This window comes from Tursiops truncatus, chromosome 1 (genome assembly GCF_011762595.2).
Source record: "Tursiops truncatus isolate mTurTru1 chromosome 1, mTurTru1.mat.Y, whole genome shotgun sequence".
NCBI classification, from domain to species: domain Eukaryota; kingdom Metazoa; phylum Chordata; class Mammalia; order Artiodactyla; family Delphinidae; genus Tursiops; species Tursiops truncatus.
In genome coordinates, this window is record NC_047034.1 from 168,917,966 (window position 1) to 168,942,030 (window position 24,065).

At 41.9% G+C, this 24,065-nt stretch overlaps 1 protein-coding gene and 1 non-coding gene across 3 annotated transcripts in view; both read right to left on the reverse strand.

The window, feature by feature from the left end:
• Window positions 1–1,327: 1,327 nt before the first annotated feature.
• MICOS10 (mitochondrial contact site and cristae organizing system subunit 10) overlaps window positions 1,328–24,065 on the reverse strand; it is a 36,679-nt gene continuing 13,941 nt past the window's right edge. The window contains exons 2-5 of one of the 2 annotated variants that reach the window (XR_012327574.1): window positions 5,198–5,245; window positions 3,756–3,865; window positions 1,687–1,763; window positions 1,328–1,577 (exon numbers count right to left, since the gene is read on the reverse strand). Coding sequence is in view for 1 of the 2 variants with exons in the window: in XM_019918960.3 (XP_019774519.1) it covers window positions 1,563–1,577; window positions 3,756–3,865; window positions 5,198–5,245 (173 nt within the window). In the remaining variant the exon portion in view is untranslated. The remainder of the gene's footprint in view (window positions 1,578–1,686; window positions 1,764–3,755; window positions 3,866–5,197; window positions 5,246–24,065) is intronic. The other variant, XM_019918960.3, reaches the window with a different exon arrangement.
• LOC117309740 (U6 spliceosomal RNA) lies at window positions 17,485–17,593 on the reverse strand. Its single transcript, XR_004524052.1, has one exon. It is a non-coding gene; the product is annotated as a U6 spliceosomal RNA (small nuclear RNA).

A 24,065-nucleotide genomic window follows, 5' to 3' on the forward strand; every position in this document is an offset into this window, starting at 1 on the left:
CCGCTGCTGCCTGTTTTGGTCCGGAGTTTAGCACACCTTTCTGGGAAGGGGGCTGGGGTGAAGGACGAGGAAGGAAAAGGGGAGAAGGTATACCTACACTTACAAGAATTGTCTAATCACTGTTCCTGAATTGGGGTCAGACACCAGCTCCACCCTGATGCCCACCCCATCCCTCCACACCTCTCCTGCCCCTGCATACTCGGGCTATACTGACCTTCTTGTGGTTCCCCAACAATAAAACGCATTACCATGATTCTGAGCCTTTGCAAAAGCTACCTTCCCTCTCTTCCTGTCTGTCTGGAAGGTCCAATGAACTTCAAGCTTCAGCCCGCGTTCTCCCCTCCTCTGCCAGGCCGTCCTAAGGAGACTTAGCTGCTCCTTCTCCTTTGCTCTCACTGCACTTTGTCTACACTACTCCTCGTCCAGTGTCAGAAAGGGTTTGAGTGTCTGTCTTTGCTTCAGACTCTAAGCTCCTTAAAGGGGCCTGTGTCTTGTCTCTCATCCATTTATCTCTGCTGCCTATAACAGTGCTCAGCTCATGGCAGATGCTCAATCAGCATTTAAAGGGACAAGTGGGATCAAGTTCCACCCATCTTAATTTTATTATAAAGAGGGAGAAATAAGATCTGAAAGACTGAGCTCTGAGATTCTGCACATTTTTAGAAGAAATTGCTACAATACTACTTTTGTGTCTAGCATCCCTGGTTCAAGTGAAACCAAAGGTATAAATTCACAGAGGGGCATGAGTAGTGGCCCTTTTGTCCCCAGACTTCAGCTGCTATGTGAAGATGAAATGAACCCCAAACATGGCCTTCCGGCCAGCTGTGTGAGCCACGAGCTCTCCCCAGCCCCCAGGACAAAGCCCCCAGTGCTGAGGCCCGGACGGTGTCGAGCTCCTTGAAGCTGTGGGGAATCATGCCATCAATGGAGTGGGCCACTGACAGACACAGCGAGGTCCCGTACCTGCCAAGACAGCCCACTACCCGACCTCAGCGCAGCAGACACAGCTGAGACGTGCCCAGCCAGGGCCGATGATGAGAACACAGGGTTTTAAAGAACGGCCAGAGCAAGCGAGGATCCTCAAGGCATTTGTCATCTTCTTCGGACAACGCGGCAGCACTCTCCAAGCTCCGATTTATGAGGTGGAAGCAGCTCTGAAACTACACGTTAAGGGGCGAGTGGGGAGGAATGCACAACGGCTGTGGTTCCAGTAAGGCTCTAAAGAGAGGCTGGGACCAGGCGGTTACAGCTGCTGGCAGTCCAAATATACTTTTCCTCCTGCTCAGAGACCCTTTAAAGGCAAAGAAACGCAGGCAATGCACTGGGCTGCCTATTTTTGTTTCATTTATTTCTTTCAAGACCACCTCCTTGCAATTTCCAGAGAGAAAATACAAAACAAGAAACAGACTTGGTTTCAAATACATAAACAGTGTGCTGGAGTTGAAAGCATTACTGACAACATTGTCACAGAAGAGTGTCAGCTTACTCCAGGGCACTTCAGTATTCCTGAGGAATAAACGTGATTTCTCTTTCCCTCCCACCGGGATGTTCTCAGACGTGAGTCACTGCTCCTGCTCCTGTAAGGAAGGACACTCAGGTTAGAACTGTGCACACAGCGTTCCGACAACCCTCTCTAACTTGCTGCTGCAGGTCAGACCCAGAGGACCGACGGGCCCCAAGCCTTACCACTCTGTTTGCTTTAAATCTGTCTCACAAGAGGACTGTATCCTTCCAGCCCAGGTTCTTCAGAGTGGCTCCTCAATCTTTGAGGGGGGAAAATAGAAAAGGAACGCAACAGGGCTGAACAGTCTGTACCTGGATAACTATATTCCTAAAACCCATCAAAGGGACGGATCCCAGGTGACTGGAAAGAGCATGGCTCTGGAATCAAATGGCCTACCAATGACAGGAACTTCGGCAAGTTTCTTAAACCTCAGTGAAATTCGGCCTTCTCATCTGCTGAATGAGGGTAGTAAAACCTCTCTCACAAATCTACTGGGAGAGAGGTCTAGAGAAAGAATGTAAAGATGGAGCGCCTAGGATGGTCCACAGGTCATAGCAGGCACTCCGCAATCAATTACCATGATATGACTACATTGAAAAAGCCCCAAGTTGGGATTTTGTTCCTCTTTTCAGAGAATGGAGGATGACGACATCAAGGCACAGACTCCAGTTCAGATAAAGTTACAAAAGGCCATTTTGGAGCCGTACGCACAAGGCTGTAAATACTGTAACAATATTTTCCACAGTAACTCTCAGCCGTTAAATACATCCACATATAACCACCCCTGAGCCATTTATCCATGACAACTCAGTTTGGAACAATGAAAACATTTCAAACAATTAAAAGACCTGAAGCTCCTCTCCCTGTTCCTTTATGTTCTCCTCTAACTTCAGCCGTGGTGCCAAAGAGCGAGGCGCCAGGGAGCAGTGGAAAGCGCCTGTCGTCAGCGCTGACACCCCGCAGCTGCGCCTCTGCTCACTTGCGCTGTCCCTCTGATCAGCTCACCCTGGCTCTGGCGCGGGGACAGGGCATGACTACAGAGGGCCTGCGAGACGCCTGCCCGGCTTCCCCACTGGCCGACTCCCCTGCTCCCAGTCCCCTCCCCAGGCCCGCACCGGCTGTTCAGTAGGCAGCTGACCGTCTGAGCACGTTCTCAGACAGAGGCTACCGAGCTGTGGTGGCATACTGTCATTTAAGATCCGGCCACCCTCGTGGCTACAGCTTTTGACCAGAACTGGGACACTCATTTGTACCTCCTTTTCTGCCCTACTTATTATTATGGTGGAACAACAAACGAGTCTGTCACCCTTTCTTAGTTGGCCTCAATTATAATAACCAACATTTCTATTTATATATATATATAGCACCTCATAGCTTAAAAACATTTCACATTTAATCCTCACAACAACCCTGTAGGCAGAAATTACTACCCTCATTTTACAGACAGAAAACAATCTCAGAAGTCAAAAACTCAAGAGCACATAGAAAGCAAGTGATGGACCAGGACTCACATCTGGGTGTCCTGGCTTCTGTGCTCTTTCCACTGGCCCCCTGCTGCTGCCCAGATCACAGTGATTCTAGCTCAAGGGTAACCAAGAAAGTAGATGATTCTACACATCCAGAGAATGTGAAGCTCTTCATGAAGCTTGTGTTGCTATAAAGGTTATGCCTTAATAAGCCTGAGGCCGTTAGCACATCTAATAAGACATACAATTTATTTCATTCATTCATTTTACATTTATTTGAGCACCTACTTTGTTCCAGGCCCTGGGGATACAAAAATAAATACCACCTCTGTCCAAAGGGCTGCTACACACAAAAACCTTAGGAACCGTGCTACCTCCTTCCTCTTGAGGCATGTGTTACACTTTTTCATCCTGTCTGCATCATTAAAAACCCATCTGTAGACAAGGACTTCGGCAGAATCATGTGGGACTCACAGTCAAGAACCTGCGCTCTTCAGTAGAAAGCAGAATAATGGCTGAGTTCAGAAGTCTTTAGGTTTAGCTTGAACGTGTGTGAGATGTTTACAGGGCACTCTGAGATCTCGAACACAAGTGCTACCTACAGGTATCAGATATTTAATACGGATCTACTTTACCCTAAGGATAAACGCTGAGGCAGACTCCTGAGCACTTAGGGTCTCGGTGGTGCCGCAGTGACATGACAGTGTATTTATCAACTATATGCGCTCTAAAGAATTCTGCGGGGACTCAGGAGAAAGAAAGAGAAATATCAATTCTGTACATACTTTGACATATTTTCCATGTAGAAGATATGGAGCCTGGAAATCATGCTGACAGTTGGAGTAGGCCATTCCCAAGCCCATTCCAGAGCCAAAGGCTAATGGCCACATTCTTCCTGGTGAGCAGAAAAGGAAAATCCCAATAGGGAACCATTAAGAGAAAATAAAGCTTTTCTCCAGCTTAAATACATTTGCTTAGGGTTCAATAAATACTCCACATGCATCATACTGTTGACTATAATATGCCACACACTTCTGTCAACGTTTAATCACCAGCCAAAAAATGGGAAAGGGGGCTCTATTAAGTACCCATGCTGCTAGATTTGAGGTATTAATAAGCCGTACAATATGAAAACAGCAGACACAGTTGAACCTCTTAACTTTTCTATGTCAGTTCTAACCATTTGCTCATATTAACTAACTCTTAAACTTAGAAATAAAACCACCTTTCGGTAAGGGCTTTGAATTTTTAAAATATGTAAGAATTTCTGGAACTTCCCTGGTGGCGCAGTGGTTAAGAATCCGCCTGCCAATGCAGGGGACATGGGTTCGAGCCCTGGTCCGGGAAGATCCCACGTGCCTCGGAGCAACTAAGCCCGTGCGCCACAACTACTGAGCCCACGTGCTGCAACTACTGAAGCCCGCACGCCTAGAGCCCGTGCTCTGCAACAAGAGAAGCCACCGCGATGAGAAGCCCGTGCACTGCAATGAAGAGCAGACTGCTGCCTCCGCTGCAACTAGAGAAAGCCCACACACAGCAACGAAGACCCAACGCAGCCAAAAATAAATATAAATAAATAAATTTATTTTTTAAAAAATAGAATTTCACCAATATCTACATATTTTGATTCTAGTAAGTCATGAGGTTTTCTTAAGCCAATGCCATGATTATTTCACATCAGCACTATGTGTGAATTATGATTCTCTAGTTGTGTATTCCCCACCAGTTCTTCATGGAAAGAGGTCAAAGTGACCCCTTTGGCTTCTATTCAATATCCAAACTACAGAAGTTCTTCCACAAAATGAAAGTGACATTTCCTGCCCTTTGCTTAGGAGAATTTTTGGCCAAAAAGCATGGGTATTTCTGGTCTACTTTTTTACTACCAGCAGGACTCTCGTTTTCAAGTTCCTTTAGAAAAACTTATAATTAATTAGAATTATCTGAGAGTGTAGATTTGGCCAAATGACTCACTGGCATAAAGTACAGGCTTTTTTTAATGAAGATATCAGGCACCCTGACTCAATGCTCAGGGGGAATTCTGGAGATGCCCAGCCCATTTTGACCTTTTTTGAGTCCATGGTCTTTGTCTAGCTCATTTTAGAGGCCTACCCAAACCCATAAAAGGATGGACTGGCAGCCATGTAGCCATGCCTTCCAGAAGTGTCCCTGCCATGTGCACCTATACACCAGGACATTATGTTGTAAAGGTAGGAAGAGTCACACTTACTTTTAAAGAAGGTAAGTGAGAAAACAAGTCCTAATCCAAAACCAGTACCTACAAAGAGGGAGGAAAAACATGTTAAATATCTTAATAGTAATGACAAAAACAAAACGAACATTTCATAAATGTGAACACCTATAAAACAGATTTTTTAATTTGGTAGAGAGATGATTTTCTCATTTCTAACCTTCCTTCTTGTTGTCAGAGGCTTTATCTATGACTTTGGTCCCTTTGCCCCAATAGGGTATAAGAACTTTCTTCACCATTCTGTCTAAACAAGTCTTAGGGATGGGAGAACAAACCAGGAGGCAGTTCCCGAGTAGAGGCTCTCTGCACTGCTTGCGAACAGCGTCCAGCACCTTGGGCTCTCCCACCCACCTTCCGCAGCGGTGCCACAGCCAGCACATCAGGGAAACAATGTGAGCAGGAAGCTCCCCTTGTCGTTTCGGCACTTTGAGTGATGGCTACTTTTTGAGGAAGATGCAAAGGAGTGATCCAGAACAGTTGCCAAAGGTTGTCACAAGTCAAACACAAGTCAGAGTGTCCAGAGAGAGGGAAAGCACCTCCTCAAGTGTGAAGATTAATCCCCTCTCCTCATTTTACTCATAGGGCATTTTTAACCACTATCTTTCAAAATAAAAGAACAGATGCAAGCCTCTTTTAATGATCTGGTAGAAAAAAAATTTTTTTAATACCTAATTTTAAATCAAACTTCATAGGAACGTAAGCTTGGGGTTAAAAAAAGAAAACAAAGAAGGTTAAATTCTCATTTTGACCAATATTTCTCAAACCTTGGTCACTGCTACAGTCATAATTTTTGCTAATGCGTACTTCACCTGCACACTTATTTTCTTTGAAAAAACCATCAATGTATGTATTTAATTATATAAATTCAACCTCAACTTAAAAAATATTGGTATAATCATAGATTTGAGTGCTACCTATATTTTTTTCATAAGGTGTGTTAAAATGAATGTAGAACCATTAAAAGAAAAACATTTACCTGTGGTACTACTTCAGGAAAAAAAATCATCTCACATACTGTAGAGATACATGTCCCAAACTTTGAGATAAACTTATTTTTCCATTATCAAAAAAGTAAGTTATACATGCCAAGGAAGACAGCTAAGATCTGACTTTTTTTTCCCCAGACTTGACAGATTAATTGTTTTCAGACTCTTCAGAGTATTCTGACGCTCTTTACTAAGTGTCTGCTCCAAGGTCCAACAGAGACCCTGACCAACCTCTTTACAATTAAGCACCACATAAAAGTCCCAATTCTCACTTGCCTTAATGGTTTTCAAATATGTGCTGTTGAAATTCCAAGAGCTTCTTTCCTGTCTAACCATGAATTTAGGCTACTGCAGTGTGAACATTCAAAGTACTCCTCAGTCAGCAAACCTGACCTTTCTGCTCCAAACACAGAGAACTTCGTCTTGAGCAAACAAGCTAATCCACACCTTTTTTGCTTCACCTATGCAACAATCCAGCTGATGCTGGCCTGAAGAAAGTGTTTATGCTATTATCCAGAATGATTTCTGATAATTTTCTCTTACCGTCTATAGGTGGCCATGATGTGTGTTTCCTTCCTATGACTATATCCTATACAAATATGAATTTTAATTAAAAATCATTACTTTGTACTGTCCAATAGACTCTGCATTAGGTACTGGTGCCCAACTTTAAAATGCAACATTTGAAGATCACTCATGTCATCCCAATTTCTATGTAATTTAATATAATGATGGAAAACTCGTCAGTTTACAGACCACTATAGTTAACCTATTCAAGGCTGTTATAAAGAGAAGGAAAAGGAACAAACATCAGTATTTCCCATGAGTACCCAACATTCCCTCCCTACTCTACCAAAGGAAAAAAAAAAATTATCTTTTAAACCAAACACCACCCTGATATGGTATTACCCCCCAATTTCCAGATGCAGAAAATAACTTGCTCAAGGACATGCTCAGTTAGTGGAAGAGCAATGAACTGGGCCCAAGTCTGTCAGACTCCAAAGCCACTATACCCACTATGTCCTGACACTGGATTCCCCTACAACTTAAACCCCTAAACAATCACTACCTCCAAGGGAAATTGGAGTGTCAAGATTTCTACTGCCAACGAAGTAGGATACAGCCAAAAACCAAATTGTGCTTCCTATGCAACAGCCCAGAACACTAGGCAACCAGGGTAGTAACAAGTCTGCACAAGGCCAGATGGGCTTGTTCCGATTCATTCCCAGACTAATCCTACAGCACATGTCACAGACACAAGTCTACCTGGTAGGTGTGATTCAAGAACTTCAGGGAAATGGCAACTATCACCATCGATAGTCCTCAGCAAGAATCTGCTGTTGCTTGGTTTATAAAATGGCACAGGATTCAATTTCAAAGCAACTTGCCTCACCCCCTTGCAGCTGGAAGATGAGTAAGACAGTAAATTGGTACTAGAAAATGAGGTAAAGAATTTGGACTGGCCTACAGATTTCAAACCAGGCAATGGGATGGGGAGTTAGGCCAGTAAAAACATAATGGCTTACAATCTGAGCTTTTGGTCTTCTCCATCTGGAAGGCAATTTTTTGGCAAACAAATCAAAAGCCCAAAAGGAAAATATTTCAGCATTTTTCTTGTCCCTCTGATTCCATGCCTGTCTCTCCTATTTTCCCCCAAGGAAAGAAAGCTCTCTGATGCTCAACTTTTCCTAACAGTAGACCAAGAACGATGCTAAACCCACTGCTACCAGTATCACTCAACCACAAAGAGGAGAAATGCTTCAACATCAACCAGTACAGAGCAGAAAATCTTCCCTCTCTAGACTTCATTTAAGTTCAGGTATATGCCTGACCATCCAGTTTTGCTCCGATTAAAGGCATTTACCTGCAAGTATAAATATGAGATCAAAATTACAGTTCAGACTAGCCCAAAGACGGAGTGTACTCTACAGTCTTAGTTAAATTGGGCTGCTACATCTTCAATTCCTATGAGACTTTTCTTCTCCACTTCTATATTTTTAAGACACAAAATATCAAGTCTGTTCTCTTCAGAAAAAATAATATGGAAAATGATGTTTAAATGCCAACGTGTTACTTTAAGTTAGCTACCTCGGTTATTTAAGAGATAAACAGTGGTGGAACTGCTGATGAGTTTTACAGGTTCAAGTTCTCACATGCTCAATTTTCTTTTAAAAGGCAACATGTTGCTTCAAAGAAAGTCCCACCTGATTAGGGGACACCAACTCTGCAGCTGTTTCCACTAAAGATTGGCACCTCTAGGCCAGGTTTAAACTTCATAACAATAAAACATGAAAGGTTTGTCTTACAATGAAAACAAACCAACATGGAAAAGAGAAGAGTTTTCTCTGCCTTTGGCCACTTTTTTTTGTTGTTGCAAGACAAGTTCTCTTAGAAGAAAAAGCCAAAGGAAAAAGTACAAAGCATTTTTCACCTTCCCTGGAAGCAAATATTTAACTATGAATAAAATTTATATAACTCTGCCTCCCCTTTTAAGCCTGTTCTTTTGGCCCATGATGTCTGGAATGACAAATAACCCTAAAGTAAAGAAATGCCTGATTGTAGGTACACATCTTCCTAATGGCAAAGTCCACCAAGGGGGGTGGGGAGCAAGGCAAAGAAGCCAAAAAAACAACAAAAAAAACCCCCACCCCATAACAGAGAAGCCTTATGGAATTGACATTAGGCAGGAAGCCCGTGCTCTGAAACCATTTCTTCTGGAAAGGAAAAAGAATTGGCACAAATTCTTTCAAAAAGAAATTACTCTGAATCAATCTAACCCTGCACTTTAGGGCATGCTTAGTGCCCAAAAGGACATCATAAAACCAGCTAGTAGATAAACACACATTTTTAGAAAGAAGCAATTCCTTAACAATTCATCTGATACTATTTTAGTAACAAAACAACAGAGAAGTTGCTCCACTAACTACATAAAAAATACTGCCTCATCACATCCCCAAGTGGAGTTTATAACAAATTTAAAAGAATAACAACCAACAGCAGGATACCAGTGTATACCCTAAGCCACACTTTGTGTGGGGGGGAGCGGAACTATGCTGATGGCCCTCACTGTGACATATGGACCATTTCTAGTTAATCAATGCAACTTTTAGGAAAGTCTTTGCTCTTACCATGCCATATATCATAAAGCTTGACTTCACTGAAATTACTGAGAAAGCAAACATAATCTGCAAGAATTAAGAAGCAGGCTACATAATCTGACTGCAGTCCTGGGGTAGAAATGTACTTTGAATTTTTGGGGGGGCCGCACCGGATGGCATGCAGGATCTTAGTTCCCCGACCGGGGATCAAACCCAGGCCCCCTGCAGTGGAAGCGCGGAGTCTTAACCACTGGATTGCCAGCGAAGTCCCAGAAGTGTACTTTGGATATCAGTCCCTAAGCAGAACAAGTTGGAGCAATAAAGGTTCCTGTGGAATCAACTTTTGTAGAAGTCGCAATTGCCAATGGACTTTCAACTGAGGAAGAATAACTCAGTGTTGGGAGAGGCATAAAAAAATCCTTAGAAAGTCACTTAGAAAACATTTCTATGAAAAACTGATCATAGGGGAAAGAAGACCATAGACCCACTTTATTTATCAATAATTGATTATATAATTAAGATCTCACTCCAGCTTATAGTTAACATTTTAAACAAAGCTCCTAAATTCATAAGTCTAATGTGTAGTTATCAATGCTAAATTTTCATCTGCATCTAAAAATTAAACTTGCAAAGCAACTCCATTTTAAGTTTATAATATAACAAGATGTATGAGCAAAACCTTAACTACCACATTCAACTGGCAGCTTATGAAGATGAGAAACTACAGGAACTATAAGCAAGGTTTCAAGATCCTAGGAGCCATGGGCCAAACAACTTTATTCTTAAATGTCTGAAAGAAAAGATACAGCTTCCAAAAAATGAGAGATTTACTCTCCCACTGAGTGGGATGGCAAGAGCACTGATGCTGTCACGAGACAGGCCCAGTTCAGACCGCTGGGCCATCCTCACCAGCCAGCTCTCTGACCTTAGGTCAGTGCTTTAACCTCGCCCGCCCTCAACGTGCTCATCTGTAGAGTGAAAACCATCTCCTAGGGTTGCTGTATTAGGAAAAGGTAAAGGTATCTGCAGTGTCTGACACAGACTTCAATAAAAAGTAGTTAAGTTCTGCTACCTTTCTAAAAAAACTCAAAAGATCTCAAAACTGTAAGGTAATAGTTAAATCCTCTACTAAAACACAACTCCCTGGCTTGTGGAGGATCACATTGTGGGTGAACCACAGCTGAAAATCAGAATCTATTTTTCCCACTCTTTGCATAGTTGACTTTATTTCATAGGCATTAGCAACTGTTTATAGAAATACATCAGGTTTTGCTACATGTTTTTTAAAAAATAGGGGATTCCTTCAGACTCACTGCTGAACTAGAACATTTTGCTTTAAGATATAATAAAGATTTTCCTAGAGCTGTCTTGTGTTTAATAAAACTATATTTATGCTTTGAACATGGATTAATATGAAACTGGCCTATTTAGAATGGGTGTGCTTGCCTGTTCAATCATGTTTCTATCAACACTATTACAATCATCAAATGCATTTGTTGTGACAGACAAACAAGAATGTGCTTTTATAGAAAAGTACCCTTGGGACTGAGTTTGGTGAGAATTACATTTCCAAGAAACATTCCTGATTTATGAAAGATGCTCAGGGCCCAATTTATGAGGGGGAAAAAAATAGTTTTAAGTCAACTCCAAACTGTGTTACCTAATCCTTTGAGGCAAAGACAGATTGTCCCAGGTGTCCATGTGTAAATGCCAAGTCATGTGAATTAACCAAGAAAGTGTGCCAGACCAAAGGCCCAGAGATGGTAAATGTGGTCTGTGTTAATCAGCTTCTCACAAGTCAACATTGCTGCAGGGAATGTAGGAAATAGACTAAGAAGGTGGCTATTTTACAAGACCTTAACCTTCCTGTTGCCTATCGGACTAGACAGAGGCTGAAACATCTGTAGGAATTTCTAGGGTGGACATCAAATACCAGGATTCTGATCAGAACAAGTAAAGCAGTCAGCAGAAAGCAGTAAAGATAGGGAAGGTAAATGTGGAAGTCATTACTCGTGTGCTCTGCTTGAAGAAAAGCCAAACTCACAAAAAGGGTCCTTTTAAATGAGTGCATATAGCACATAATCTAGCTTTCAGAATTCTGACAGTCGTACAACTTTCCAAGAATGAAAAAAAGAAACATGGCTGTACACATTTTACTAAAATATAGTTAGTTAATTCACATGTGGGCATAGTATGTAGGAAAATGTGAAGACGCTCTGAAGATTAATTATTAGAGGGACATTGAAAATGAAGAATTATTAAGTTTCAATAAACACAATAAAAGATGCCATGTGTTACATTTATGGGGGGAGGGCGATTTGGAGGTACTAACACTTATAGAGTGGCAGGCGCTGTACTACCGTTTCTATATATTATTTCATTTGATCTACAGAACCAGCTATGAGGTGTACTATGATCTTGTCTTACAGAAGAGGAAACAATGTAAAGGGGTTAAGTGACTTACCCAAGTACACACAACTAAAAAGGGGAATTCAAACCCAAGCTGTCTGACTCCAAAATCATGGCTCTTCCCTATCCGCAGAGATAAACCTCAGGGAGAGGTCAGGAGAGCAGCAGGGAGACTACTCTATTGTTACATGACACAAAGTGTTTTTCTGGATTTTCTGGACTGTAGTGCTCTGCATGGGTAATTTATGACTATGTGACTCTTCAATCCCTCAAGAAAACAACAGAAACCACAGATGTTTGACTTATCAAGAGTGATAACAAAACTCTGAAATGACTTAGAATCAATGAGAAACAGTCAACAAGTCAAGCTGGGATGTACTTCCCTCTGCGCACTGGCTGGAGATAAAATGAATTCAAACTGTTCAAAAGGGACAGTTGAACAGTATTCAACGGGTATTTTCCAGCAAGTCCCTTCCCTCTCAATACCTCCAGCCCCTCCTCATCAATATCAGTAACTGGATTCTCATCTTTGTGAAAGTAAATATAAGAATCAGGGGGCTTCCCTGCTGGCTCAGTGGTTGAGAGTCCACCTGCCGATGCAGAGGACACGGGTTCATGCCCCGGTCCGGGAGGATCCCACATGCCGCGGAACGGCTGGGCCTGTGAGCCATGGCCGCTGAGCCTGCGCGTCCGGAGCCTGTGCTCCGCAACGGGAGAGGCCACAACAGTGAGAGGCCCGCGTACTGCAAAAAAAAGAATCAGGGATTCATTATACCCTATGTATACATCATTATAGCTATTACGTTGTTGCCTATTTCTGATTCAAATGAAAAACCAATGGAGAAACAAGAACCAATGGTTTCTTTTCCTTATACATTTACTTGATCTATATTTATTAGCATTTATTAAGTAGAAGGCACTGGGGATAAATTTCTTTCCTCTTGGAGCACATCACTAGAGTATGTAGTGTTTATTCTTCAAAAAGTGCGAAATGTTACCCAGTGGTTACACGTCAGTTATAGGGTTATGTGGACTTGGGGGTAACATAGGTTAAACATGACTGAGAATACTGATTAGGTATGTGGTATGTCTCAGTCCCTGGACAAATTATATACCTTCTCTAGGCGTCAGTTTCTTTCTATAGAAAAACAGGAATACTAATATTGCCTATCCCTGACTGGGGAATAGCAAGGATGAAACAATATAAAATGTGTAAAAAGCTTGGAAAAACAGTGCATTGCACACAGTAATTGTAATTGCCTTCTTTTGCCACAAAAAGCATTTCAAGAACAAATATTTACTGAGCACTGAAGGGCAAGAGTACTGGGTTCAACAAGGGTCAGAAATAAATAAGACAGTCTCTTCCCTGGGGAGCTTGGGATCAAGAAGGAATAACAAGTCAGGTATCCAGAAAACTGAACAAAAGCAGATCCTTGGTGCCGGAAGAGGGACAGTGTTCTGCTGGTCGCCAGGAAGGTGGGAACACATTTAGCAGAGTTTTTGGGTTTTTTTAATCTTCAAGAAAGAAGTGGCATTTGAGTTGTCTTAAATGGTAGACTTTTAACAGCAAGAGTTGGGGAGGAGGGTGGCGCACCCTACCCAGCGGCCGCAGAGAAGCAGGGCTTGTGCAGGGAAATGGGAGTGGGGGCAGTCTAGGCGTGTCTCTGAGAGCAGGAGACAAGGCTAGAAAGGGACGGGGGCCTCTGAAGGCACCAGAAGCTGGACCGAGCAGTCTGCACAGCACTTAATTCAGGAGGCAGGGGCTTCCCTGAAGAGTTTTTAGAAAGGCATAACGTGACTGAAGCTGTGCTTTAGGAAGATTCAGCTGACTAAGGTGTGTAGGATTACTTGGAAAAGAAGAGACATTTTGCTGGCAGAATTTACAGGACTTAAGAACTGATTAAGTGTGTGTATGTGTATCTGGGGTTTTGGGGGGAGGGGGGTGCAGTGGGGAAGAAAATGCTGAGAACTTCTGCCTGGATAATTATAAAAACATTGGTGATGGGGCTTCCCTGGTGGCACAGTGGTTAAGAATCCGCCTCCCAATGCAGGGGACACAGGTTCGATCCCTGGTCTAGGAAGACCCCAATGCCACAGAGCAACTAAGCCCGTGTGCAACAACTACTGAGCCTGTGCTCTAGAGCCTGCGAGCCACAACTACTGAGCCCGCACACCTAAAGCCCGTGCTCCGCAACAAGAGAGGCCACTGCAATGAGAAGCCTGCGCACCACAACAAAGAGTAGCTCCCGCTTGCCACAACTAGAGAAAGCCCACACACAGCAACAAAGACCCAACACAGCCATAAATAAATAAATAAATAAAAATAAACATTGGTGCTATTTAAAAGTCATCAAATAACCTTTTAATACCAAATTCCCTTAACAAATCTAAAATATAATTTGATTTATAAAAATGCAACATCTACAATGTTTTCATGAACACCAAATAACATCACATAAAGTGAAGAGCATTTGCTAAGCACTAATGCTTCAGGATTAAATTACCTCATTACATCTTCACAATAAACTTCTCTTATTAGCCCCATTTTATAGACCAAGAAACTGAGACACAGAAAGGTTAAGTAACTTGCCTCAGGTCACATGTCTGGGATTTGAACCCAGGCAGTCTTGACTCCAGAGACCTCGTCTTCGGTCACCATGTTAACCCTGCCACCGGTGTGACCTCCTCACAGATATACAGTTATTAATCAACCTGACTTACCAAAGGAAACTAAATACCTTCCAAAATTCATCCTAGCCAACACTATGTGTGGGCATTTCCTTCATTACACAAACTGAACACCCACTGTGTGCCAAGCACTATGATAGGCCCCAGGAAATAAGGTTCTGCTCTCAGTAAGTTCATTATTTAGTGTTAGAGCCTACTGATAATTAGAAAATCGAAGTACAAGGAACAATGACAGAAACAGGATGTGCTAGACGCACTGAGAAGGGCATGCAAACCATCCTGGAGGGTTAGAGAAGGGGGCAGGAGAGAAGGGGACGAGAGAAACGCACTACGAGGAGCTCCCGGTCACTAAATTACCGTGTGCAGTGGGAGATAAAGCCAGACAGTCTCCTATGGCAAACTACGGATCTTGGCCTCTATTACAAGCAGTAGGGAAGCAGTGGCAGAAATTAAGCAAGGAAACAACATATCAGATGTGTACTTTACAACAGTCCACTCACAGCAATGAGGACAGATTTGAAGGCTCCATCCAAGATGGAGACACCAGTTAGGAGAAAGCCATTGCAGTAGGCCAGGTGGGAGCTAGGTCCACGCTTCTGATTCTCCCTTCTCTGCTATCTGACTGAAAAATGTGACCCTACATACTTTGATCTCTCCTCAACACCACACTCCCCCCATCCCCTGCCTTTGTGTACTCCATGCCTAGCAGAAATGCGAGACGGTACTAAAGGTAAGCAGGACTAAAGGTAAGCAGGACGGGTTAAAGCACAACTCTGACCAGGGATTAGGAATTTCTGAGGAGTGGGAGTGACCACACTTTATGATGATTCTTAGATAAGGGATGCTTAGGTAAAGATATAGTCATGGACAGAGATGCAGAGATGGAAAAGGGGGTCAAATATTTTAAAAATATACCAATGGTTTTGCAATTAAGGTAGTGTTGGTGCAAATGGTGACTATCCCAGACCAGCATTCACAAAAGTGTGGGAATGGCTTGTCTGAATTTCGGGGACCTCTGTGAGCAAGGAACTTTTTCCTTGCTGTTCAAATCTGGCTCTCAGGCTTCCCTGGTGGCGCCGTGGTTAAAAGTCCGCCTGCCAATGGAGGGGACACGGGTTCAAGCCCTGATCCGGGAAGATCCCACACACCGCGAAACAACTAAGCCTGTGCGCCACAACTACTGAGCCTGCGCTCTAGAGCCCGTGCGCTACAACTAATGAGCCTGCGAGCCACAACTACTGAAGCCCACACACCAGGAGCCCGTGCTCCGCAACCAGAGAAGCTACCGCAATGAGAAGCCCACGCACTGCAACCAAGAGTAGCCCCCGCTCGCCGCAACTAGAGAAAGCCCACACACAGCAACGAAGACCCAGCACAGCCAAAATTAAATAAAATTTTTAAATTAATTAATTTAATTTAAATGTCTTCTTAAAAATCTAGCTCTCATAAGGTGCCCAAGACTATGAGGTTTAGGAAACAGCACCCAGCTGACTTTCTATTACAGTAGTATTCTACAGTCATTCTTTCTTTTTCTGTTTTTTAAAATGTATTTATTTATTTATTTATTTATGGCTGCATTGGGTCTTCATTGCTGTGCACGGGCTTTCTCTAGTTGCAGCGAGCAGGGGCTACTCTTCGTTGCAGTGAGCAGGCTTCTCATTGCGGTGGCTTCTCTTGTTGTGGAGCACAGGCTCTAAGCGCATGGGCTTCAGTAGTTGTGGCTCGCGGGCTCTAGAGCACAGGCTCAGTAGTTGTGGCTCACGGGCTTAGCTGCTCCGTGGCATGTGGGATCTTCCTGGACCAGGACTCGAACCCGTGTCCCCTGCATTGGCAGGCGGATTCTTAATCACTGTGCCACCAGGGAAGCCTACAGTCTTTCTTAAAGGCATAAGTACTCTACAAAGCCCCATAAATAAACCTCTCCAAATCCCTGGACTTGCATACATTAAGAAACCAAAAATTTAGTTTTCATACACTGAGTGAAGAAAAAACAAGTCTTCCAAAAGATAAGCTATGCACTGAAATAAAATGAACTTCAAGTTGCAATTGGAACAAGGGGAAAAAAGTAATTTTTTCAATGGTCACAGCCAATCTCTTCTGGGAAAACATAAGATTAGTAGCATTTACACTAATGTCAAGACAACATAAGATTAGAGCAGTAATATACTGTATTTTTGCTTCTAATCAGAGGGGGATATTATAAGCTCACATACAGGCTTACGCTGAAATGGTTAAAAAAAAATTCCTACAACTCATGGACTTCAATGTAGTCATCTGAAATGATGCCAAGAAACTAGCAGCTTTCTTAGGACTACCCTCCTAGTAAAAAGTGAATTATGTTGCTCAAATCATTTGCTTCAGTTAATCATTTAAAATCTATCAAAAAGGAATTCTCGGGCTTCCCTGGTGGTGCAGTGGTTACGAGTCCGCCTGCCAATGCAGGGGACACGGGTTTGTGCCCCGGTCCGGGAGGATCCCACATGCCGCGGAGCGGCTGGGCCTGTGAGCCATGGCCGCTGAGCCTGCGCGTCCGGAGCCTGTGCTCTGCAACGGGAGAGGCCACAACGGTGAGAGGCCCGCGTACCGCAAAAAAAAAACAAACAAAAAAAAACAAACAAAAAAGGAATTCTGAGTAGTTTATATGTGCAGGTTCTCACAAACAATCAGAAACATTTGTTTCTAACATTTATCAAAATAAAGTAGGTCTACAAATCTGTCAACAATTATGTCAGAGTGTTATAATAATTACAAATTATCCTAAGCATTCTAATGCAGGTTTAGGTTGGATAAAGAAAACGGAAGTAAAAGCAATGGATTTCAATTCCTCCCATATACACTGTTAACTATTAATCAAATTCTACCTGAAGAAATACACAATTGAAGCAACTTGGTCGTGGGTCTCTATTATGTTAAACAAGCACCTGGGCCACACTGCAATCTGCCCCCCCATCTGCCCTCTCTCCCAGACACATCTCACTTGTACCATTTTTCTAAATGGCTCCCCATCCTCCATTAATATTGACCATATTTTCATATCCCATATTCTTCCAAAATGTTATTCTAAGTGGTACCCCCCCCCCTTTTTTTAAATATGGAATGCTTCACGAATTTGTGTCATCCTTGCTCGGGGGCCATGCTAACCTTCGCTGTATCATTCCATTTTTTTTTAGTATATGTGCTGCAGAAGTGAGCACACCTCTTTATCCTTTATTTCTTGTTCTTATCATGCTTTCTAAAAAGCATTTCAGGGACTTCCCTGGTGGTCCAGTGGTTAAGAAATCCGCCTTCCAATGCAGGGGACGCGGGTTCAATCCCTGCTCAGGGAACTAAGATCCCACATGCCGCAGGGCAACTAAGCTCACATGCCACAACTAGAGAGCCCACGTGCCTCAACTACAGAGCCCAAATGCTCTGGAGCCCATGCCACAAAACTAGAGAGAAGCCCTCGCACCGCAACGAAAGATCCCAAGTGCCCCAACTAAGACCCAATGCAGCCAAAAATAAATAAATAAATAAATCTAAAAATAAATAAATAAAAAGCATTTCAAATTCACTTTCTCCACTTCTTTTAAAAATGACAAGTTAAGGGCTTCCCTGGTGGCGCAGTGGTTGAGAGTCTGCCTGCTGATGCAGGGGACATGGGTTCGTGTCCCAGTCCGGGAAGATCCCACATGCCGCGGAGCGGCTGGGCCCGTGAGCCATGACCGCTGAGCCTGCGCGTCCGGAGCCTGTGCTCCACAATGGGAGAGGCCAAAATAGTGAGAGGCCCGCGTACCGCAAAAAAAAAAAAAAAAAAAAAAGAGAAGTTAAATTGTTAATAATCATTATCTAGATTCCAATGGACTTCCACTTTAAGTAATACAGTTCTTTTTTTTTTTACAAGTATGTATTTAGTCAAAAAAAAAAGACCTAAAAATTATAAGCTATGCTTTCTTTAAAGTCATTCTAGGGAACTCCCTGGTGGTCCAGTGGTTAGGACTCCACGATTTCACTGCTGAGGGAGCGGGTTCAATCTCTGGTCAGGGAACTAGGATCCCAGAAGCCATGCGGTGTGGCCAAATTAAAAAAAAAAAAGTCATTCTAATTATCCTGTTTGTGCCTTTTTCTTTTTTTTTCCACTTCATTTCCCATTATGTTTCTGCTGAAAGAGTCTGTGTGTACAGATGTACTATATGTATGAATATTCGACCCTGTGTTGGGTGAGTGTAGTCTGGCAGGGCTGTGGCAGGGGAGTCATAAAGAATGAGAAGTCTAGGGAAGTTACATTTGTCATGGGCAGGATTTCTCAACCTTGACTGCTGACATTTGGGGCTGGTACTCCTTTGTCGTGGGTGCTGTTGTTTTAGCGGCATCCCTGTCCACGACCCACCAGATGTCAGTACCCCCCACTCCCCCATCCCCCAGTATGGCAACCATACATGGCACCAAACACTGCCAAATGTCCCTGGGGTGAGGGGGTACTTCACCCCCAGTCTAGGGGTTTACAGTTTATAAAATACTTTCACAACCATTAGGTTATTATCTAATCCTGGGCTTCAACAAAACCATGTAGAGATTAGCATCCCAAATTTACAGAAGAGGAAACTGAGGCTCAAAGAAGCCAAAGACTGTCCCAAGCTCACTCGGCTCAAGGCCCACCCTTTCTTTTTTGGCTGCACCGTGCAAAATGGTACACGACCAGGGATTGAGCCCGGGCCACAGCAGTGAAAGCACCGAGTCCCAACCACTAGACCACCAGGGAATTCCCAAGGCCGACTCTTCTTTCAATGTCCCACACACCGGTTTTCCAGCTGAAGGAGGTTAACACTGCAGGCCCTCAGTTTCCTCACCCTTACAGTGAGAGGCTGGACACAATTCCGTTCCTTCTTCCTCTTCTTTCTTTCAAAGCAGAAAGCCTTTCTTCCAGAGAAATCTTCTTTGAAAGCCCGGTACATTCAAAAGATAAAACTAAGCTGCTATTTGAGGAGTCCAAGTAGCAACCAGGCCCTACCCTCCTGAACCCTGTACTTGTCCCCAGATGGGCCCCACAAACTCTAGGGCTCTATAGACCACATTTTGAAAACATGATAAACTCCCCTGTTTGTTGTAACATATAAGTTATATGATTCTAGATAGCCATTTCTCAGTTAGAAATGGTCTCTAGCTGAAATAGGAAGCAAACACATTCAATAGAAATGTTATCTTAAACAGAGATCCAAACTACGTTACTGACTGGTCAGTGGTAGGAGAATGAAGAGTGTGTGTGTGTGTGCCCCAAGTGTGTGGGACCCCAGTGACTGGGTAAATCCAGGAGGAGTTGTAAAGCAGCAGTCTCGTGGACAAATCTATCCAATATCCAGAACAGAAAGAAACAGGTTCCAAACAAATCACTCTGTATGAACAGACCCTGGGAAACACATCTCAAATTCTCCAGACATCATTTTTCCAATCTGTTAAATGAAAGGGTTGAAATCACTGTTTTCAGTCTTTTTCCCCCCAAAGCATTCAAATTATTTTTCCAAATAAAATCGTATGCAGAAAACATATAAATACAACAGATCAAAGTAGAGTTGCTCTGTTTGGGCAGGGGGAGGGGACTGGGCTGAAAGCCTGACTAGAAATCCACTTGCTCGGCCTTCCCTTTCTGCTCTGTACCTAGCCCCCCTCCGCCAGTGGCAACCACTAGGGTACTTTGGAAGACATTTAAAAACCACTAGACCAAATGAATCCCTAAGGTTCCTTCCAGCTCTAATAATCTATCATTCTGTAAGTCTATGTATTCATGGAAGTTATTCAACTGGGGCCAAACAAGGAAAGCAACAATGGGACATCACGTCCACACAAAGAGCAAATCCCATTAACTTGTCAATCAATGAGAAACTTCATTTATAGGTACCAGTGTAATTTCAAAGTTAGTGAAAAGCTTATTTAAACTAACCTATTAAATAACAAAACTAGAGTTAACATATTTACTTAAAGATTATTCATAGTCCTCAACTGTAGGAACCAAATGAACTCTAAATAATTTTTTGAACAGAAATTGTTCTCACATTTATTTCCTTACATCATAAAAAGAGCAAAGTTAATGATCCTCCCCACCAAGCATCATTATCATTCCAAGAAGTAATTTGGATAAAGTTTATTGTTTATCATTCCATTTATATAAGTAGGATCGTTTATCACACATGATGTTCTAAATTTGCTTTTCTCACTTTATGATTATCAAGGACACCTTTCAAGGACATATATATAAGACTTTTTGTGAACATGTTTTCATTTCTCCTGAGTAAATAAATACCCAGGAGTAGAATGAATAGATGGTATGTTTAGCTTTATAAGAAACTGACAGTTTTACAAAACGATTGTGCCATTATACTTTCCCAACAACAGTGTACAAGAATTCCAGTTGCTCCACATCCTAGAAAACCTTTAATGTTGTCAGTCTTTTAAACTATTTTAATGGGTGTATAGGGGTATCTCATGATTTTAATTTGCATTTCCCCAACACCCATTGATGTTAACATCTTTTCATGTTCTTATTTGCCATTAGTATAACTTCTTTTGCAAAGAATCTTTTCAAACATTTTACCAATTTTCTTAGACGGATTGTCTTCTTATGATGAAATTTTAAAATTCTTTATTCTGGAAACAAGTCCTTTATCAGATATATGTATTGCAAATATTCTCTCCCATTCTGTGGCTTGTTCTCTTAATGGTGTCTTTCAAAGAGCAAGTTTTAAATTTTGATCAAATCCAGCATATCAATTTTTTTCTTTGTGATTTTGCTTTCTGTGACCTAAGAAATCTTTTTTCTTTAAGGAATCTTTTTGAACTCAAGGTCACAAAGATTTTTCTCCTATGCTTTCTTTTAGAAATATTTAGTTTTAGCTTTTACATGTCTGTGATTCTTCAAGTTAATTCTTATGTATGATATGTATTTTTATGTATGATAATGAGGTTCATTTTTTTTCTCTCTATGGATACCCAGTTATTCTAGCACAATTTCTTGAAAAGATTTTCCTTTCCCCATTAAACTGCTTTGGCATCTTTGTCAAAAATGAATTGACAATATATTTATGGGTCTATTTCTAGACACTAGCCAATCTCACCAATTTATACGTGTATCCCTTCTCCAACACCACACTGTCTCGTTTACTGAAGCTTTACAGTAAGTCTTGAAATCAGGTAATGTTAGTCTTCCAACTTTGTTTTTCTTTTAAAAAATTGCTTTGGGGACTTCCCTGGCAGTTCAGTGGTTAAGACGCTGCGCTTCCACTGCAGGGGGCAAGGGTTCGATCCCTGGTTGGGGAACTAAGATCCCGCGTGCCTCAGGGCACAGCCAAAAAAAAAAAAAAAAATCACTTTGTTCTGGATTGTTTACATTTTCATGTGGATTTTTAAATGAACTTCTCAGTTTCTACAAGTATCTTTGAGCATTATTTTTCTTGCTGAAAAAGAGATAATATAAACTTCCTCACTGAATTGCTAGTAGAGTAAAAAAGGGATAATATATTACTGTGCCAAATACGGTGGCACATAACAGGTATTCAATTAATGTTAACTTCCTCTCTCTTTCCCTCTCTTGGCCTTTAAATAAACAGGATCCAATCTAGCAATGCCCTAACATTTTACTAGTGGGTCAATGGCCATGGTAAAAAATTACCACACCAAATGACTTTTATAAGTAAATATTTGTATTTTCCCTTGGATTCAACACTGAAATGCACTTGCCAGAAAAAGTAATTCAGCATATTTACTAATAAACTGTTTCAGGCCACATTTTAGGAAAGCATAAAACCACAGCCAAAACAAAAATTTAAATATGTTTTCAAGTTCCGTATAGTGCCTAATTACATTATTCTACAATACTAACAGAAAATTCTCCTCTAGGAAGATCACAATGTTCCATTATTCATATTGCTGCCGCAAATGGAAAAAGGATTTCTGCTCCCAAACATTGTTTATAAATACATATAACAAACAAAATACGTCTACTAATTCAACAATTAACATGTACTAATTTGAAACCCAAACCTATAAACAACCAAAAACCTTTGAAGTATTTTAGTTTAGCCTAATTGATATCACTCCATGAAATGCAGAGGTATCAGTTTGCAAACACAGGCTACCAAAAGGCACTTTTTGGTGAGCCACCAATACTTTGTGGTAACCCACATTTATCAGATGAACTGATACTTAAAGAAAAACAGTAATTTGCTTTCTTTTTCCATGACTATTCAATGGCCTCTTTCAGTATAGTATTTTTTTTTGAATTTTTGAATTTTACTTTATTTCTTTTTTATACAGCAGGTTCTTACTAGTTATCTATTTTATACATATTAGTGTATACATGTCAATCCCAACCTCCCAATTCATACCACGACACCCCCGCCACTTTCCCCACGTGGTGTCCATACGTTTGTTCTCTACATCTGTGTCTCTATTTCTGCCCTGCAAACCGGTTCATCTGTACCATTTTTCTAGGTTCCACATATATGCGTTAATATACGATATTTGTTTTTCTCTTTCTGACTTACTTCACTCTGTATGACAGTCTCTAGATCCATCCACACCTCTACAAATGACCCAATTTCATTCCTTTTTATGGTTGAGTAATATTCCACTGTATATATGTACCACATCTTCTCTATCCATTAGTCTGTCAATGGGCATTTAGGTTGCTTCCATGACCTGGCTATTGTAAATAGTGCTGCAGTGAACATTGGGGTGCATGTGTATTTTTGTTTTTTTATTTTTGGCTGCATTGGGTCTTCATTGCTGTGCGCGGGCTTTCTCTAGTTGCAGTGAGCAGGGGCTACTCTAGTTGCGGTGCGCGGGCTTCTCAATGCAGTGGTTTCTCTTGTTGTGGAGCACGGGCTCTAGGTGCACGGGCTTCAGTAGTTGTGGCACGTGGGCTCAGTAGTTGTGGCTCACAGGCTCCAGAGCGCAGGCTCAGTAGTTGTGGTGCACGGGTTTAGCTGTTCCGTGGCATGTGGGATCTTCCCAGACCAGGGATCGAACCTATGTCCCCTGCATTGGCAGGCGGATTCTTAATCACCGCGCCACCATGGAAGTCCCGCATGTGTCCTTTTGAATTATGGTTTTCTCTGGGTATATGCCCAGTAGTGGGATTGCTGGGTCATATGGTAATTCTAGTTTTAGTTTTTTAAGGAACCTCCATAGTGGCTGTATCAATTTACATTCCCACAAACAGTACAAGAGGATTCCCTTTTCTCCACACCCTCTCCAGCATTTGTTGTTTGTAGACTTTCTGATGATGACCATTCTAACTGGTGTGAGGCGATACCTCACTGTAGTTTTTATTTGCATTTCTCTAATAATTAGTGATGTTGAGCAGTTGTGCAGCTTTTCACGTGCTTCTTGGCCATCTATATGTCTTCTTTGAGAAATGTCTATTTAGGTCTTCTGCCCATTTTTTGATTGGGTTGTTTGTTTTTTAATATTGAGCTGCTTGAGCTGCTTATATATTTTGGAGATTAATCCTTTGTCCGTTGATTCGTTTGCAAATATTTTCTCCCATTCTGAGGGTTGCCTTTTTGTCTTGCTTGTAGTTTCCTTTGCTTTGCAAAAGTTTTTAAGTTTCATTAGGTCCCATTTGTGTTTATTTTTATTTCCCTTACTATAGGAGGTGGATCAAAAAAGATCTTGCTGTGATTTATGTCAAAG